The sequence below is a fragment of the Loxodonta africana genome, chromosome 24, assembly GCF_030014295.1.
Source record: "Loxodonta africana isolate mLoxAfr1 chromosome 24, mLoxAfr1.hap2, whole genome shotgun sequence".
NCBI classification, from domain to species: domain Eukaryota; kingdom Metazoa; phylum Chordata; class Mammalia; order Proboscidea; family Elephantidae; genus Loxodonta; species Loxodonta africana.
This window is the reverse complement of record NC_087365.1, coordinates 9,952,948-9,972,173: the sequence shown is the minus strand read 5'-3', so window position 1 is coordinate 9,972,173 and position 19,226 is coordinate 9,952,948. Positions and strand designations below refer to the sequence as shown.

General features: G+C 41.1%; 1 protein-coding gene across 2 annotated transcripts in view; it reads left to right on the top strand.

The window, feature by feature from the left end:
- KAT14 (lysine acetyltransferase 14) overlaps nt 1–19,226 on the top strand; it is a 54,293-nt gene that overhangs the window by 29,978 nt on the left and 5,089 nt on the right. For both annotated transcript variants that reach the window (XM_010591515.3, XM_064275751.1), the window contains 3 exons: nt 15,960–16,096; nt 17,288–17,463; nt 18,771–18,961. In XM_010591515.3, the coding sequence (XP_010589817.2) occupies nt 15,960–16,096; nt 17,288–17,463; nt 18,771–18,961 (504 nt within the window). The remainder of the gene's footprint in view (nt 1–15,959; nt 16,097–17,287; nt 17,464–18,770; nt 18,962–19,226) is intronic.

The window sequence follows — 19,226 nt, the reverse complement described above, 5'->3', positions numbered from 1 at the left end:
TTTCTTCTACATTGTTAGTAATGTTTTGTATACTGTTTATGCTATGTATTAGGGCTCCTAGCTTTGTCCCTACTTTTTCTTCTATAATCTTTATCATTTTAAATTTTATATTTAGTCTTTGATCCATTTTGAGCTCATTTTTGTGTATGGGGTGAGGTATGGGTTCTTGTTTCTTTTTTTTGCAGATGGATATCCAGTTATGCCAGCACCATTTGTTAAAAAGACTGTCTTTTCCCCATTTAACTGTTTTGAGGCCTTTGTCAAATATTAGCTGCTTATGTGTGGTTGGATTTATGTCTCAATTCTCAATTCTGTTCCATTGGTCTATGTATCTGTTGTACCAGTACCAGGCTGTTTTGACTACTGTGGTGGTATAATAGGTTCTAAAAGCAGGTAGAGTAAGGCCTCCCGCTTTGTTCTTCTTTTTCAGTAACGCTTTACTTATCCGGGGCCTTTTTCCCTTCCATATGAAGTTGGGTGATTTGCTTCTCCATCTCATTAAAGAATGTCGTTGGAATTTGGATTGGAATTGCGTTAAATCTATGGATCACTTTTGGTAGAATAAACATTTTTATAATGTTATGTCCTCCTATCCCTGAGCACTTATGTAGGTCTCTTTTGGTGTCTTGCAGGGGTGTTTTATAGTTTTCTTTGTATAAGTCTTTTACATCTCTGGTAACATTTATTCCTAAGTATTTTATCTTCTTGGGAGCTACTGTAAATGGTATTGATTTGGTGATTTCCTCTTCAATGTTCTTTTTGTTGATGTAGAGGAATCCAACTGATTTTTGTATGTTTATCTTGTATCCTGATACTCTGCTGAACTCTTCTATTAGTTTCAGTAGTTTTCTGGAGGATTCATTAGGGTTTTCTGTGTATAAGATCATGTTATTTGCAAATAGAGATAATTTTACTTCTTTCTTGCCAATCTGGATGCCCTTTATTTCCTTACCGAGCCTAATTGCTCTGGCTGGGACTTCCAGCACAATGTTGAATTAAGAGTGGTGATAAAAGGCATCCTTGTCTGGTTCCCAGTGTCAAGGGGAATGCTTTCAGACTGTCTCCATTTAGGATGATGTTGGCTATTGCCTTTGTATAAATGCCCTTTATTATGTTGACAAATTTTCCTTCTATTCCTATTTTGCTGAGAGTTTTTATCATGAATGGGTGTTGAACTTTGTCAAATGCCTTTTCTGCATCAATTGATAAAATCAGGTGATTTTTATCTTTTGTTTTATTTATACGATGGATTACATTAATTGTTTTTCTAATGTTGAACCATCCCTGCATACCTGGTATGAATCCCACTTGGTCGTGGTGATTTATTTTTTTTGATATGTTGAATTCTGTTGGCTAGAATTTTGTTGAGGATTTTTGCATCTAAGTTCATGAGGAATATAGGTCTGTAATTTTCTTTTTTTGTGGTGTCTTTACCTGATTTTGGTATCAGGGATATGCTGGCTTCATAGAATGAGTTTGGGCATACTCCGTCCTTTTCTATGCTCTGAAAAACCTTTAGTAGTAGTGGCGTTAACTCTTCTCTGAAAGTTTGGTAGAACTCTGTAGTGAAGCCGTCTGGGCCAGGGTTTTTTTTTGTTGTTGTTGTGGGGAGTTTTTTGATTACCTTTTCAATCTCTTCTTTTGTTATGGGTCTATTTAGTTGTTCTACCTCTGTTTGTGTTAGTTTAGGTAGGTAGTGTGTTTCTAGGAATTCATCCATTTCGTCTAGGTTTTCAAATTTGTTAGAGCACAATTTTTCATGGTCATCTGATATGATTCTTTTAATTTCAGTTGGGTCTGTTGGAATATCGCCCATCTCATTTCTTATGTGGGTTATTGGATTCCTCTCCTGTTCTTCTTTCGTCAGTTTTGTCAGTGGTTTATCAATTTTGTTGATTTTTTTTCAGAGAACCAGCTCTTGCTCTTCTTAATTCTTTCAATTGTTTTTCTGTTTTCTATTTCATTTAGTTCTGCTGTGATTTTTATTATTTGTTTTCTTCTGGTGCTTGAAGGTTTCTTATGTTGCTCTCTTTCTATTTGTTCAAGTTGTAGGGCTAATTCTTTGGTTTTGGCCCTTTCTTCTTTTTGGATGTGTGCATTTATTGATATAAATTGACCTCTGAGCACTGCTTTTGCTGTGTCCCAAAGGTTCAGATAGGAAGTGTTTTCATTCTCGTTGGAGTCTATGAATTTCTTTATTCCATCCTTAATGTCTTCTGTAATCCAGTCTTTTGTGAGCAGGGTATTGTCCAGTTTCCAAGTGTTTGATTTCTTTTCCCTGCTTTGTCTGTTATTGATTTCCACTTTTATGGCCTTAAGGTCAGAGAAGATGCTTTGTGATATTTCATTGTTTTGAATTCTGGTAAGGCTTGCTTTATGACCTAATATGTGGCCTAGCCTAGAGAATGTTCCATGTGCGCTAGAAAGAAAGTATTCTTGGTTGCTGTTGGGTGGTGTCTTCTGTAAATGTCTGAGGTCAGGTTGGTTGATTGTGGCATTTAGATCTTCTGTGTCTTTAACGAGCTTTCTGGATGTCCTGTCCTTCACCGAAAGTGGCATGTTGAAGTCTCCTACTATTATTGTGGACCTGTCTATCTCACTTTTCAATGCCGATACAGTTTGTTTTCTGTATCTTGCAGCCCTGTCATTGGGTGCATAAACATTTAATATGCTTGTATCTTCTTGGTATATTGTCCCTTTAATCATTATATAGTGTCCTTCCTTATCCTTTTTGATGGATTTAACTTAAAAGTCTATTTTGTCAGAAATTAATATTGCCACTCCTGCTCTTTTTTGAATGCTGTTTGCTTGATACATTTTTTCCATCCTTTGAGTTTTAGTTTGTGTCTCTAAGTTGTGTCTCTTGTAGGTAGCATATGGACGGATCATGTTTTTTTTAATCCATTCTGCTGTTCTCTGTCTCAATGTTGGTGTATTTAGTCCATTTACATTCAGGGTAATTATGGATAGGTATGAATTTAGTGCTATAATTTTGATATCTTTTTGTGTGTGTTGTTGACAGTTTCTTTATCCCACTTAATTTTATGTGCTGAGTAGATTATCTTTATATATTGTCCTTTCCTCATATTCATTATTGTTGATTTTGTTCCTGCTGAGTCTCTGTTTTTTCCTTGTGTTTGATTTTGTTGTGCAGGATAGTTTGTGTCCTTTGTGGCTACCTTATTATTTACCCCTCTTTTATTTAAACATAACATAAACATAATTTTATTTAAACAAAAATATTATTTACCCCTATTTTATTTAAACATAACTTTTATTTCTTTGTATTGCCTTATCTTCCTCTCCATGTGGAAGATCTATGACTACATTTCTTAGTACCTCTTTATTGTTTTAATGTGTTTTCTTTTACATAATAACATCGTTGTTACCCTCTTTTGAGCGTTTTTTTTTTTTTTTTTAATCTTAATTTATTTTTTTAATTTCCATGTCTGGGTTGACTTCTGATGGTTCTGCCCAGTGTTCTAGTCTTGGGTTGATACCTGGTATTATTGATTTTCTAACCAAAGAACTCCCTTTAGTATTTCTTGTAGTTTTGGTTTGGTTTTTACAAATTCCCTAAACTTCTCTTTATCTTGAAATTTCACCCTCATATTTGAGAGACAGTTTTGCTGGTATACGATTCTTGACTGGTAATTTTTTTCCATCAGTTTCTTATATAAGTCATCCCATTACTTTCTTGCCTGCATGGTTTCTGCCAAGTAGTTCAAGCTTATTCCTATTGGCTCTCTTTGTAGGTGACTTTTCATTTATCCCTAGCTACTCTTAAAATTCTCTTTATCTTTGGTTTTGGCAAGTTTGATTATAATATGTCCTGGTGACTTTCTTTTAACATCTACATTATGTGGAGTTCGATGAGCATCTTGGATAGATATCTTCTCATCTTTCACAATATGAGGGAAGTTTTCTGCCAACAAATCTTAACAGTTCTCTTTGTATTTTGTGTTATCCCTCCCTTTTCTGGTATTCCAATCACGCGTAGGTTATTTCTCTTGATAGCGTCCCACATGATTCTTAAGGTCTCTTCATTTTTTAAAGTTCTTTTATCTGATTTTTCTTCAAACTTATTAGTGCCAAGTGTTTTATCTTCAAGTTCAGAAATTCTGCCTTCCGCTTGCTCAATTCTGCTCCCCTGACTTTCTACTGAGTTGTCTACTTCTCTAATTTTATTGTTAATCTTCTGAATTTCTGATTGCTGTCTGTGGATTTTTCCAGCTTATTAAATTTTTCATTATGTTCTGAATAATCTTTTTAATTTCCTCAGCTCTTTTATCCGTGTGTTCTTTGGCTTGTTCGGTATATTGCCTCATTTCCTTCCTGATGTCTTGAAGATTTCTGTATATTAACCTTTTGTATTCTCCCTCTGGTAATTCCAGGAATGCACTTTCATCTAGAAGATCCCTTGATTCTTCTTTCTGAGAGCTTGTGGAGGCAATCATGGTCTGTTTCTTTATGTGACTTGATATTGACTGTTGTTTCCACATCACCTGTAAGTTATTGTAGTAGTTTATTTTATGTTTGCTTACCATGTCGTAGCTTCTTGCTTTGTTTTGTTTTGATATGCCCAAATGGGTTGCTTTAGTAAGCTAGCTTGATTATTTTCACCTTTGGAGCTCTGACATCCTGTCCCCAGGTGGCTAGAGCTATATCAGGTATATCTGTGTAGGAGTCCATTCACTTTTCTTGTATGAATTCAGCTCAGGTGTCCAGGTAGCTGATCATCAAGTGTGTGGTAAAGGGTCTGTCTTACAGTCTTAGAGGGGCAGGGGTAATTGGTTTAGGTACCAGTATCTGGTTGCAGCAGGGGGTCACATTCTGTTCAAGGCAGGGGGCTGAGAATCATCCCCCACGTGTCTCTGAGGAAAGCATGTCCCTGTTCCCTAGAGCATACAGGTGGGTGGGTTCTGCAGACGGAGCATAGGCACCCAGTGTTTTTGGTTTTAAGGACTGGGAGGTACCAGTTATCCTTGGACCCCTGTCGCAGGTGGCTGGGTGATCTAAGTGGAGCTACCAGTCCTTAGGCTCCTGATGTGGGTAGGTGAGGACCCTGTTTAACAGGCAAAGCAGTGTCATACATCAAATACCCACCTCTCCGCTGCACAGCTGAAGTGGTTGGAGTGTGCCAACAAAGGCCTTTTCTCCTGAAACAGGCCCATGCAGAGAGGAAAGGCACTCAAATTCCATGGACCATTTATTCCTGGACAGGAGCCGCTTCTGTCCTGAGCTCCCCCAGTTAGTGGAGCTGGCAAATTATCTTTTCCCCCAATTGCAAATTTATTCCTTTTCCAAGGCCGGGAGGATGGCTCTAGGCATTCAGTAGGGCCTATCTCAGTCCCAGGGAAGTAAGCTGCTGAAGCCGGCTTGGGAGTGGGGGAGGTGGAGGGGGCGTGGTAAGATATATGCAAGTACTTAGCTTTTGCCAAGAGCGCCATTCTTCTCTGGTTCCGGATGTGTGAGTAGGCTGTGTGGCTGGCTGCTTCTCCCTAAGGAAACTACAGCCGAAGCCTAGTACCACCCGCCACCACTGCTCCTGGGAATGGTGCCTGAGGGCTCTCCATAATTCAGGTCCGATAACTCCTCTCCACCTCTGAACCGTCTCTGCCTTGCCCTGCCCCTCAGTTCATTTTCTAAGCTTCCCTTTGATGCCCAGGGCTCCTAGCTTGTCATAAATATACTCGTTTCACCTGTTTTTTTGGGTCTTTGTAGTAAAGAGGGCTTGCCGGAAGCATCTGTTCTGCCATCTTGGGCCCACCCTTGTGCACTTCTTAATGCCATTGTTTACTTTGGTCAAGCTCGTTACACTCACATTCAGTGCTACTTTTCCCATCACCAAAAATAACAAATATCTACAACCTAGAGAGTGATTCTCCCTCCCTATCCCCCAATCCCTGGTAACTGACAATGAACATTGGTCTTTGTATATATATCTGTTCTTCTTATAAAAGTAGTATCATACAATATTTGTCTTTATGTGATTGACTTATTTCACTTAGCATTATGTCCTCCATGTTATAATATGTTTCATGGGTTCATCATTGTTCTTTATGGTTTGAGTTGTATTCCATTGTATTTATGTGCCACATTTTGCTTCTCCATGCATCTGTTGAAGGTAGGGGCACTTAGGCTCTTTCCTTTTTTTTTTTTTTTTGCTATTGTGAATAATGCAGCAACATTCCAAAATCTGTCCTGAAGTACAATGCTGTCAGTGATAGGATAATATCCATATGCCTACAAGGAAGACGAGTTAATACGGCTATTATTCAGATTTACACACCAACCGCTAAGGCCACACAGATGAAGAAACTGAAGATTTTTATCAGCTTCTGCAGTCTGAAATTGATGAAACATGTGGTCAGGATGCATTGATAATTACTGGTGATTGGAATGTGAAAGCTGGAAACAAAGAAGAAGGATCCGTAGTTGGAAAAATATGGCCTTGGTGATAGAAACAATGCCAGAGATCGAATGATAGAATTTTGCAAGACCAACAACTTCTTCTTTGCAAATACCTTTTTTTACTAGTATAAACAGCAAGTATACACATGGACCTCACCAAATGGAACACAGGAATCAAATCGACTACATCTGTGGAAAGAGACAATGGAAAAGCTCGATATCATCAGTCAGAACAAGGCCAGCGGCCGACTGTGGAACAGACCATCAATTGCTCATATGCAAGTTCAAGCTGAAACTGAAGAAAATCAGAGCAAGTCCATGAGAGCCAAAATATGACCTCCTTGAGTATATCGCACCTGAATTTAGAGACCATCTCAAGAATAGATTTGATGCATTGAACACTAATGACCGAAGACCAGACAAGTTGTGGAATGACATCAAGGACGTCATACATGAAGAAAGCAAGAGGTCATTAGACAGGAAAGACAGGAAAGAAAAGACCAAGATGGATGTCAGAGGAGACTCTGAAACTCGCCCTCAAATGTTGAGCAGCTGAAGCAAAAGGAAGAAATGAAGTAAAAGAACTGAACAGAAGATTTCAAAGGGCAGTTCAAGAAGACAAAGTATTATATGACATGTGCAAAGAGATGGAGATACAAAACCAAAAGGGAGGAACATGCTTGGCATTTCTTAAGCTGAAAGAACTGAAGAAAAATTTCAAGCCTTGAGTTTCAACAGTGAAGGATTTTATGGGGAAAATATTAACGCAGGAAGCATCAAAAGAAGATGGAAGGAATACACAGAGTCATTATACCAAAAAAAATTAGTCGACGTTCAACCATTTCAAGAGGTAGCACATGATCAGGAGCTGATGGTATTGAAAGAAGAAGTCCAAGCTGCACAGAAGGCATTTGCGAAAAACAAGTCTCCAGGAATTGACAGAATATCAATTGAGATGTTTCAACAAACAGATGCAGCTCTGGAAGTGTTCACTCGTCTATGCCAGGAAATTTAGAAGACAGCTCTCTGGCCAACTGACTGGAAGAGATCCATATTTATGCCTGTTCCCGAGAAGGGTAATCCAACCAAATGTAGAAATTATCAAACAATATCATATGCCATCAGAATTTTCCTGAAGATCATTCAAAAGCAGCTACAGCAGTAAGTCAACAGGGAACTGCCAGAAATTCAGACTGGATTCAGAAGAGGAGCCAAGGATATCATTGCTGATGTCTTGTGGATCCTGGCTGAAAGCAGAGAATACCAGAAGGATGTTTACCTGTGTTTTATTGGCTGCGCAAAGGCATTCGACTATGTGAATCAAAGCCAATTATGGATAACATTGCGAAGAATCGGAATTCCAGAACAGTTGTTCAGACAGAACAAGGGGATACTGTGTGCTTTAAAGTCAGGAAAGGTGTGCGTCAGGGTTGTATTCTTTCACCACACCCATTCAATCTGTATGGTGAGCAAATAATCCAAGAAACTGGACTACATGCTGAAGAACAGGGAATCAGGATTGCAGGAAGACTCATCAACCTGCGTTTTGCAGATGACACAGCCTTGCTTGCTGAAATTGAAGACTTGAAGCACTTACTAATGACGCTCAAAGACTACAGCTTTCAGTATGGGTTATGACTCAACATAAAGAAAACAAAAATCCTCACAACTGGACCAATAAGCAGCATCATGATAAACGGAGAAAAGATTGAAGTTGTCAAGGATTTCATTTTACTTGGATCCACAATCAACACCCATGGAAGCAGCAGTCAGGAAATCAAAAGGCACATTTTGTTGGGCAAATCTGCGGCAAAGGACCTTTTTAAAGTGTTGAAAACCAAAGATGTCACCTTGAAGGGTAAGGTGCGCCTGACCTGACACAAGCCATGGTGTTTTCAGTTGCATGAAATGCATATGAGAGCTGGACAATGAATCAGGAAGAGCAAAGAAGAGTTCATGCCTTTGAATTGTAGTGTTGGCAAAGAATGTTGAATATACCATGGACTGCCAGAAGAATGAACAAATCTTTCTTGGAAGAAGTACAACCAGAATGCTACTTAGAAGCAAGGATGGCAAGACTGCGTCCTATATACTTTGGACATGTTGTCAGGAGGGACATCATGCTTGGTAAAGTACAGGGTCAGTGGAAAAGAGGAAGACCCTCAATGAGGTGGATTGACACAGTGGCTGCAGAAATGGGCTCAAACATAACAACGTTTGTAAGGATGGCACAGAACCGGGCAGTGTTTTGTTCTGTTGTGCATAGGGTCGCTATGAGTCAGAAGTGACTGGATGGCACCTAACAACAAGGTATTTCTATTTCTTTTTTTTGAGGAACCACCATACTCTTTTCCATAGTAGTTGTACCATTCTACAGTCCCACCAGCAATGGAATAAGGGCTCTCATCTCCCCACATCCTTGCCAACATTTTTCTATTTTTGTAACCAGTGCCATTTTAGCAAGGGTGTGATGGTATCTGATTGTAGTTTCGATTTGCATCTCCAGTGGCTAATGATGGTGAGCATCTTTTCCTGTTTTTGTGGGCTGCTTGAACGCCCTCTTTGGCAGAATGTCTATTCATATCCTTTGCCCATTTTTTAAATGGGCTGTTTGTATTTCTGTTATTGAATTGTTCAAGTTTTCTGTGTGTTGTAGAGATTAGACTTTTATTGGATTTGGTGTTTCTGAAGATTTTTTCCCAGTCTGCAGGTTGTCTTTATACTCTTTTGATAGTCTTTTGATGAACATAAGTATTTAACTTTTATGAGGTCCCAATTATCTGATTTGTCTTCTGCTATTCATGCATTTGTAGGTATGTTTGTTGGCCTGTTTTAAAAAGATTAGGTCCCATAGTTTTCTCCCAGGAACTTTATAGTTTTAGGTTTAACCTTTAGGTCTTTGATTAATTTTTAGTTGGTTTTTGTGTATGGTGTGAGGTTTGGATCCTATTTCGTTTTTCTGCAAGTGAATATCCAGTTTTGCCAGCAGCATTTATCAGAGAGACTATTTCTTCCCCATTGAATGGACTTTGACTGCTTGTTGAAAATCAGTTGTCCGTAGATGGGTGGATTTATTTCTGGGTTCTCAATTCTGTTCCACTGGACTATGTGTCTGTTATTGAACCAGTACCAGGCCTCATCATTGCTTCCTTAAATATATCCCCTTCTATTCTTTTTTCTCTCCTTCTGGACTCCTAATACATGAATGTTGACACCATTACTTCTTTCCTTTATCTCTTCTTTGCCTTTTTGAAGAGACCCTTGACCTGTCCCTAATGTTATTCATTGAGTGCTTTATTTCAGTAATCATATTTTTAATATCGGGGATCTCTAATTGAGTCCTCTTCATAACTATTCATTTCTGCTCCCAGTATTCTTCATTACCTTGGAGTCTCTCTTTGATGATTTTTGGGTAACACTTTATTGAAATATAATTCACATACCATACAATTGGCCCATTTAAAATATACAGTCATGGGGTTGCCATGAATCTGAATAGACTTGACAGCAGCTAACAGGTATATTCACAGGTTGCATAACCATCACCGCAGTCAATTTTAGAACATTTTCATCATCCCAGAAAATCTGAATCTTCTAGCTGTCTCTGCCCGGTCCCTCATCTTTCTCACAAATCGGCTTTCTGCCTCTCTAGATTTGCCTATTCTGGACATTTTATATAAATGGAGTTACAAATGTCATGTTTCGTGACTGCTTTCTTTCACTTAGCGTGTTTTCAAGGTTCTTCCTTATTATAACATGTATCAGAGCTTCCTTTTTGTGGCTGAATAGTATTCCATTGTATGAATATACCACATTTTGTTTGTCCATTCATCTGCTGATGGTTGCTTGGCTTGTTCCCATCTTTTTGCTATGAGTAATGCTGCAGTGAACATACATGTGCAGGTTTTTCTGTGAATGTTATGTTCTCATTTCTCCAGGGTATATTCCTAGGACTAGAATTGCTGGGTCATACGGTAACTCTAAGGAGCTCTGGTGGTGCAGTGGTTAAGCACTTGGCTGCTAACCAAAAGATGGGCAGTTTGAAGCCACCAGCTGCTGAGCAGGAGAAGGAGGTGGCAGTCTGCTTCCATAAAGATTACAGCCTTGGAAGCCCCTATGGGGTAGCTCTGCTCTGTCCTAGAGGGTCACTATGAGTCACGGTTGGCTTGACGGCAGCGGGTTATGGCAACTCTATATTCAACTTTTTGAGGAGCTGCCAGACTGTTTTCCAAAGGGGCTGCACCATTCTACATTCCCGCCAGTGGTTTATGGAGGTTCCGGTTGCTCCACACATCCTTACCAATTCTTGCTATTGGTCTTTTTTATTATAGTCATTGTAGCGGGTGTGAAGTGGTATCTCAGCGTGGCTTTGATTTGCATTTCTCTGATAACTTCATATTGTGCCTTTTTTTAAAATTGTGGTAAAAATATGTATCACAGAACATTTACCATTTCAGTATTTTTTACGTGTGTAATTCAATGACATTAATCATGCTTATCACGTTGTGACACCATCACCACGGTCCAGTTCCAGATTTTTCTATCACCCTGATTCTGCGCTTTTTAAGAAGTCTTGTCTGTCTGGTAAATTACTTCTACTTTTTCCAGTGTAGTTTATTTAGTTTGTTATTTTATTTCTTGAGCTCCTTACTTACATGTCTTTTTTATTTTTTATCTGTGAGCTCCTTCTCTTAGGCTTACCAGCTTCCTTTGCTGGTAGTGTACACCTTGAGGGAGAGGCAAAGCCTGGTTCCTATCATGTTTAGTAAAGTTTAGTAAAATGGGAACCTCTGGAGCCCTGGTGGCACAGTGGTTAAGAACTTGGCTGCTAACCAAAAGGTCAGCAGTTTGGATCTATCAGCCGCTCCTTGAAAACGCTATGGGGCAGTTCCAGTCTGTTTTACAGGGTTGCTATGAGTCGGAATCGACTCAGTGGCAATGGGTTTTTGGTTTGAGCTCAACTATTTCCCATCTTCACGTTTTCCCACAATCAGGCAGCCTCATCTCCCAGGGAACCTCCCAGGACCTCTGACCTAGGTGCCGCTGCTTACTTCCCTCTGCTGTTACTGCCTGGGGTTATGGCGTGCTCAGTGGTTGTCCCGAATTTGGCCTTTTCTCCACCTCCAGTGCTGCTCTGACGTGACCCCGTGAGCTCACACCTGGCTGGCCTAGTCGACTGTCAGTAATCCACCCAGAGCAGAGCGGGAGAGGAAGTGGCATGACCAGGAAGCCTCCATTCCCACCTGTGCCGCCTCACTGGTATCCAGCCACGTCGGGTCTCCCCAGGTTCTCATAGCCTTTTTGTCATTTTACCTTCCCTCTCACTTGTGACATGTCTCAGGCTGGGCTTGGGGGAAAGGGGGAAGGAGCCAGCAGCCCACCCAGTTCTCCATTTTGTTTAGAACTTGATGTTTCAAGAAACTCATTTAACGTTTTCTAAACTTACTTGACTTCGGGATGCCTTTTCTTTTTTCCCACATCAACAGATGCAAATTGAGTACTTAATGTGTGCCAAGCAGCACTCATCTAGCTGGAACTACTGCAGTAAACTGAGACTGAGAGGTCCCTGCTTTTGTGGAGCAGGGAGATGATAGTAATTAAGTAAACAAACAAGATAGCCTCTGTAATGTGAGTGAAGCTGAGGCAGAGTGGGAATAGAGGGCAGTGGTGCTGCTTCCTTCCTGATGGTTAAAGATGGCCTTTCTGAGGAGGTGCCACGGAGCTTAGTCCTGATGCACAGAAAGGAGCCGGCGGAGAAAGTTTCAGACGCACCAGCCCAGGTGCAGGCCCTAGGGCAGGAGCACACTTGGTGTGTGTAGCAGGAACATGGTGGGAGGTAAGTGAGGGAGGTTAACAGGGACCGGATCAGGCCTGCAGATCCCAGGTCAGGAGCTGGAGTGGGAAGTGGGAAGCCACACTCAAGTTTTGATCAAAGAAAGTGAATTTATCAGGTTTTTTTTTTTTTTTTAAAAAAGGAAAGACTGGCTTCTGAGTGGAGAATATATGCTGTGGGTAGGAGTGGCAGCAGGGAGACCACAGGAGGCAGTGACAGTGGTCCAGGCAGAAGCTGAGTGGGAGTTGGAGTGGGGTGAAAGCGGAGGAGGTGGAAAGAAGCAGAGGGGTACAGGGTAATGTGTAGAGTTCCACAGAGCCCACCTTGAGACATTAGCCAGATAGTGAGGGTCGTGGTATCTCATGGTTCAGTAGCTGGTGTCTCAGTTAGCTATCACTGTATTACAAACCATTCTAAGACTTAGTGGCTTAAAACAATAACTACTTAATGTTTATTCTGATTCTGTGGCTCGACTAGTTCTTCTGCTCCGTGTACTGAAGGCTGGGGCTACTCGTTGTGCCTACATTCATCTGGAAGCTGGGTTGAGACTGGAATGACCATGGTGGTCTCTCTTCCCCCAGAGCTGTCCATGTGGCCTCGAGTCATCCAGTGATCTAGCCTGGGCAGCGTGGCAGCTGGGCTCCAAGAGGCGGAAGTGGAAGCTGTCAGCTGCTAGGATCTTTCTTCTGCCTCTTTCTGATAGGTGAAAGCCATCACAAGGCCAGCCCCTATTCAGGGGGAGGGGAAATAGGCCCTGCCCTTTGGTGTGAGGAGCCACAGGAGGCTATCGGGGTGGGAGGACATGTTTGCCCATATCTGGAAGCTGTGCCACAGCCCTGATTTTCACATGAAACTGATCTTAAAGCCCTGGAAGGATTCCAGAGTTGGCCTTTGAAAATTTTGATGTCCAATTTGGAAAAGTAATGAGAGTATATTATAAAAGAAGGACTGCTTGCTCTTCTTCCAGCACAGTGGTTCTCTCAGCCAAGAGCAAACTGATTCTACAGAACAGCTCAGGTCTCTAAACTTCATCCAGCCCTTGGCAAACCACATTGTAAGCGTGCCTTTTAATCTTCTGTCTGAGCACTTTCTCTAAAACCCCGATTGCACATGTTTTGTTGGTACACGACTAAGGGCCTGGTGTGCTCGTCGAAGAGCGGCACGTCTGCAGTCTGGCTCTCGGGTTCAGAAGGAGGGACGTGAACCCACATCTTATGGGAACAAAGGCCACATCCTTGTTGAACCATCTGATAGGGCACCTTTGCAGTCCCAGTTTTGTCAGATTTTCTTACTGGAATAGAGACATGTTTCAAAAATCCTTCTGCAGGGACAGCAATAACTGGCCACTGTGGCTCTTTGGATAACAGAGTGTTCATATTATATGACCCATGGGTATGTTGCCTGCTCGTTACTGTCGCTGCTGTTAGTTGCCATTGGGTTGGTTCCCACTCATGGTGACCTTACGTATAACAGAACGAAACATCACCCAGCCCCATGCCATCTTCTAGCACTGTATTGGACAATATTCTGTTGTGATGCAGAGGGTTTTCATTGGCTAATTTTCAGAAGGAGATTGCCAGGCCTTTCTACCTAGTCTTAGTCTGGATGCTCCACTGAAACCTATTCACCATGGTGACTCTGCTGGTTTTTGAAATACTGGTGGCATAGCTTCCAGCATCATAGCAATACACAAGCCACCACATTGTTTAAACGAAGGCTGGATATTTTAAATATTTTAAATGAAGCCTAGAGAAGCTGTAAACCCAATGCTCAATCCTGCATTTTACTCACTTAAAAAAAACCCGATCAACAAGGGGGTCAAATCCACACAGTGGGAGAAGGAACAGCCTCGTCAACAAACGGTGCTTGGAAAACTGAACTTCCACATGCAGAAAAATGAAACAAGATCCATACCTCATGCCATACACAAAAATGAATTCAAAGTATATAAGGACCTAAAAGTTAAATCTAAAGCCATAAAGTTCTTAGAAGAAAACATGGGAGCAGAATTTTGGGACCTGATTCAGTGATAGATTATCAAACAACGATGAATGTACGAGCAATAGGAAACGAAATAGATAACTAGGACCTCATAAAAGTTAAATACTTGTGTTCACCAAAAGACTTTACCAAAAGAGTAAAGAGACAACCTAAAGACTGGGAAAAAAATCTTTGGGAATGATATAACCAATAGGGGTCTAATATCTAAAATATATAGAAAATGTCTGCAAGAAGACAGCCCAGTCAGAAACTGGGCAAAGGGTATGGACAGAAACTTCACCAAACAAGACATTCGAATGGCTGACAGACACACGAAAAAATGCTCAACATCATTAGCCATCAGAGAAATGCAAATCCAAACCACAATGAGATATCATTTCACTCCCACTAGGATGGCTAAGATTTAAAAACAAACAGAAAATTACAAATTGTTGGAAGGAATGTGGAGAAATTAAAACTTCTATCCATTGCTGGTGGGAAAGCAAAGTGGTATAGTCATTCTAGAAAACAGTCTGGTGGTTCCTCAAAAAACTAGAGGTAGAACTATCATAAAACAAAACAAATCCAAACCCATTGTCATTGAGTCGATTCCGACTCATAGCGACCCTATAGGACAGAGTAGAACTGCTGCCCCATAGAGTTTCCAAGGAGCGCCTAGTGGATTCAAACTGCCAACCTTTTGGTTAGCAGCCATAGCTCTTAACCACTCTGCCACCGGGGTTTCCACAGAACTACCATAGGACCCAACAATTCCACTCCTAGGCATATACCATAGGGGTCTAATAGAAGTGACACGAACAGATATATGCACACTTATGTCTGTTGCAACACTATTCACAGTCGTAAAAAGATGGAAACAACCTAATTGCTCATGAATCCATGAATGGATAAATAAAAGGTGGTACATACAGACAGTGGAGTATCACTCAGGAATAAAGAAAAATGAATTCCCAAAACATCTTAGAACATGGATGAACCTGGAGGATATTATATTGAACAAAATAAGTCAGTCATACAAAAGAACAAATATTGTATGTTCTTTTATGAAATAACATGAACAGGTACATACATAGAAACTAATGTTCATTAGTGGTTACTAGGGATGGGGAGGGAGGTTCACTGTCGGGAGAATAGACAGTTGTTATTTTTGGCGATGGAGAAGATAACACCGAATGAGGGTGGAATGTGCACAGCTTGACCAAGGGAATCGATGTCACTAAGAAGTACCAAAGAAAAAAGGACCTGTTGGTAATTGCTATGGCATATATAATTTTGCAACAACTGAAAAACATAATGTGAACAACCAGAATGGAAATAATGAGAATGTTCACACATTATGAAGAGTGTCACCAGTGTCACTGAACAATTTGTGTAGAAGTTGTTGAATGGGAGCCTAAACTGCTGTGTAAACCTTCACCGAAAACATAATTATTATATTATTTAAAAAAAAAAAAAAACTTAAAACAACTATAAAAAATTTTTAAATGATTTTGATTTTACACTATTACAACTGGGGATTAGTTTTTCATATCTAGTTTTATGCAAAGATAACCTGCAAAGATCGTATTGAGCCTTGAGTTTTCCAGATGAATAATGCAGAAAGACCTGTTTTCTGACACACAGAAATACTGTAAGTACTAATTATATGTGGAAATGACACTAGTCCTCTGTGTAGTTTTATTTTTATGTAATCAGTGTTTCTTCCCCATAGACTGCCTTGCCATCCAGGAGAGGATTTCGGCACCAGACCACTAAATTCTTGTATCGTTTGGTGGGGTCAGAAGACATGGCTGTGGACCAGAGTATCGTCAGTCCTTACACTTCTCGGATCTTGAAGCCTTATATCAGGTACACGGAGAAGAGGTGTGATGTCGAGTGTGTCACGAGGGATAACGTTTGCAGCTTCTGCACTGCGTGCCCCTGTTGGGGTCAGTAAATGTAAGCAGCATGGGCAAGGACTAAGCTCTGTGCTTCGTGCCCAGTTTCATCCTTTACTTGTTTCAACTGTACTTTTTGCAGAAAAGGCGATCCTTGGAAAGAAAAATAAAAAGCAAGGATAAGTTAACTGTTAGATCTCATGTGATTGTCATAATTGTTTTATTTTAAACTCTTTATATATATATATATATATATATATATATATATATATATATATATATATATATGGAAACCCTGGCGGTGGTTAAGCGCTACAGCTGCCAACCACAAGGTCAGCAGCTCAGAAGCTCAGATCCACCAGGCGCTCCTTGGAAACTCTGTGGGTCAGTTCTACTCTGTCCTGTAGGGTCGCTATGTGTCGGAATCGACTCGATGGGAAGGAGTTTAGTTATATATGTGTGTGTGTGTGTGTGTGCGTGGGTATATACATACGGTACGCTATAAGACGAAGAAATGGGAGAATTGGGAGTGACATCTTCATCAAGCTTGTAACCAGGACTGCATGCTGGGATGGTGTCTAATCATGAGTCTTGTTGTCTGACTGGTGAAATGGGAGCTGAGCTTACTAGAGGAACCCCTGTGGTGTTTTACCCTGGGATTCAGAGAGTACATTGTCTTCTGGAGCCATGCTCGCTCCATAGTCACACTGATCCTCCTTGCCCAGCGCTTGTTCCTGGGCAGACACTGAAGGGCCATTAACGAGTCTGCTCAGATGTCCCCTCGTCTCTTTGCACCCCAGCTGCCCTGGCCTGGCTGGGTGTTCTCTCTTCCGGGCTCCAACAGCACTGGAGTGTGGCTCTGTACCAGAGCATCGTGGTGGAAGGAGGATGCTGTCTGTTTTCTCCCTGTTCATTAAAGGCTCAGCAGCACCTAGTACAGCTCCTGATGGGTACAGAGGGATTTGGCTTAGTGAATGTTTATAGAGTGAATTTCAAATCCCATACTGGAAAAGTATTTGAGCTGTTATCAAGCTAGCAACCATATAAAGCAGCACAAATGAATTTGAGATTTCAAGTAGGTCGAGAGTTTATGTGAATCAAGTAGGAATAATACTGGGCACTTTTCTTGACTTGAGTTTGTTTATTTTCTGTGGCACCGGAGGCGTGACTATGAAACAAAGCCACCCAAACTACAGCTCCTGTCACAGATTCGCTCCCACCTGCACAGGAGTGACCTTCACTGGACACCTGAGCCCGACGCGCCTCTTGATTACTGCTATGTTCGGCCAAACCACATCCCAACGATAAACTCTATGTGTCATGAGTTTTTCTGGCCAGGTATGTTCCCCCTCCCACCCTAACCCTAGGCAGATCGATTTTCTGTATAGTTCACTCTGATTCTTATAACTGGTGTATGTCATCTAACCCAAAACCTTCGCTCATACGATTTCATTTCGTTTGTCTCTGCTAACATAGAAATATGAAAATATAAATACCTCTTTTCGTCAAATCAAGAAGAAGCTGACAAAGTAATAAACAGTGTTTTTGTTTGTTTCTCTTCACTGTGTGTTTCTGCTCCCAGAATAAAAGACTCATTCTGTCTTGCTTCTACATACGTTTAGATACCAGGTAACGTCTTTTGAGACAGACTGGTAGCTTGGGCGTGCTTGGACACTTGCGCTTTTTGCTTGATGATTCTCTGTGTTTCGTTTATTTAACTGGCCACCAGAGCGTGGTGGTGCAGCGAGATCCCACGGACTTTGAGAATAGGAATAAACCCATATGATCTGTCATCTTTTCAGCCTTAGCAAATTGTTTTCAGAAGACGAAAGCCGTCAATTAAAGGGACGCACTTTAACTGCTGAGTGTAAGCACATTTCTTTGTGGACCTGCTTCATCATGGTGCTTTGAAACGTAAAGGAAATAATATCACCAAAAACACAAAGTATTTTTTTTTTTAAAGAAATAATAGCTGTTCTCCGGATGTTAGCTAAGATTTCGTCGAGATTAGCACTGTGTCACTTTTACTGGCTGATAATCGTGTCAAAGCGCCTGTGGTGGCAGAGCTGGGCTCTTCCTTTTGGGAGCGGTACTGGGGCTGAAAGGAACACTCTGGGAACACCTGCTACTCCCCACCCTTGTGCTAGGTGTCTCCCATACATTATTCCTGGAATCTTTTTTTAACTTCTTTATTGTGAAATGTAGCATCTGTGCAAAAGAGCATATAAATTGTGTGTGTATGGGGTAAAGCATACGGACCTGAGCGCTCAGAGAATCTTCACACGAAGCTGTGAGGCCTGGCTATGCGCCTGCCTTAGGTGTTGCAGAAGCTTAGTCCCTGGGACATTCAGCACTGTGTCTGCGGTCACACACTTGTCCATCCTGAACCTGCACGCTCTGCTACCCGTCCTCTCCTGCCGCTCTGTTAACATACATACTTAGAAAAGACTATGTTAATTTTGATATTTTCTAAAATTCATTTCTATTTTTATGGTCCAAATGTGTGGTGTCTATGGTAATATCTTTGTCCTCATGTTTGGGTTTTTTAGCATACAGGCGTGTCTGTAAGTTCAGACTAGGCAGCATGGTGTTGCATCATTCCAGAAGGCACATGGTTTGAATCTCCGATTGTTTCTTTTCTTTAGGCATCGACCTGTCTGAGTGCCTACAGTATCCAGACTTTAGTGTGGTCGTCCTTTATAAAAAAGTCATCATTGCCTTTGGCTTCATGGTTCCCGATGTGAAATACAATGAAGCTTACATTTCCTTTCTGTTTGTGCATCCTGAATGGAGAAGAGCAGGCATTGCGACTTTCATGATTTACCATCTGATTCAGGTCAGTCACCTGGGCTTGTTTCAGCTTGTGTCTGGGCTCCTTGGAAGATTTAGGGGCCGTGACGAGGCTGAGCCGGTCCCTCCCAGCATTACCCAGTGGGATGGGCTGCCCTACAGCCAAGTGAAAGCCAGCCAGTCAGTATTCATGAGGTTATTACACACAGACAGAAATCTCCAGCCCTCCAAGATGAGGTTACTGTTCAGACCCAGGTGTCCAAGAAACCTGTTTTTTGAATGTGTAGAGTAAATAAAACAAGGAAATCCTG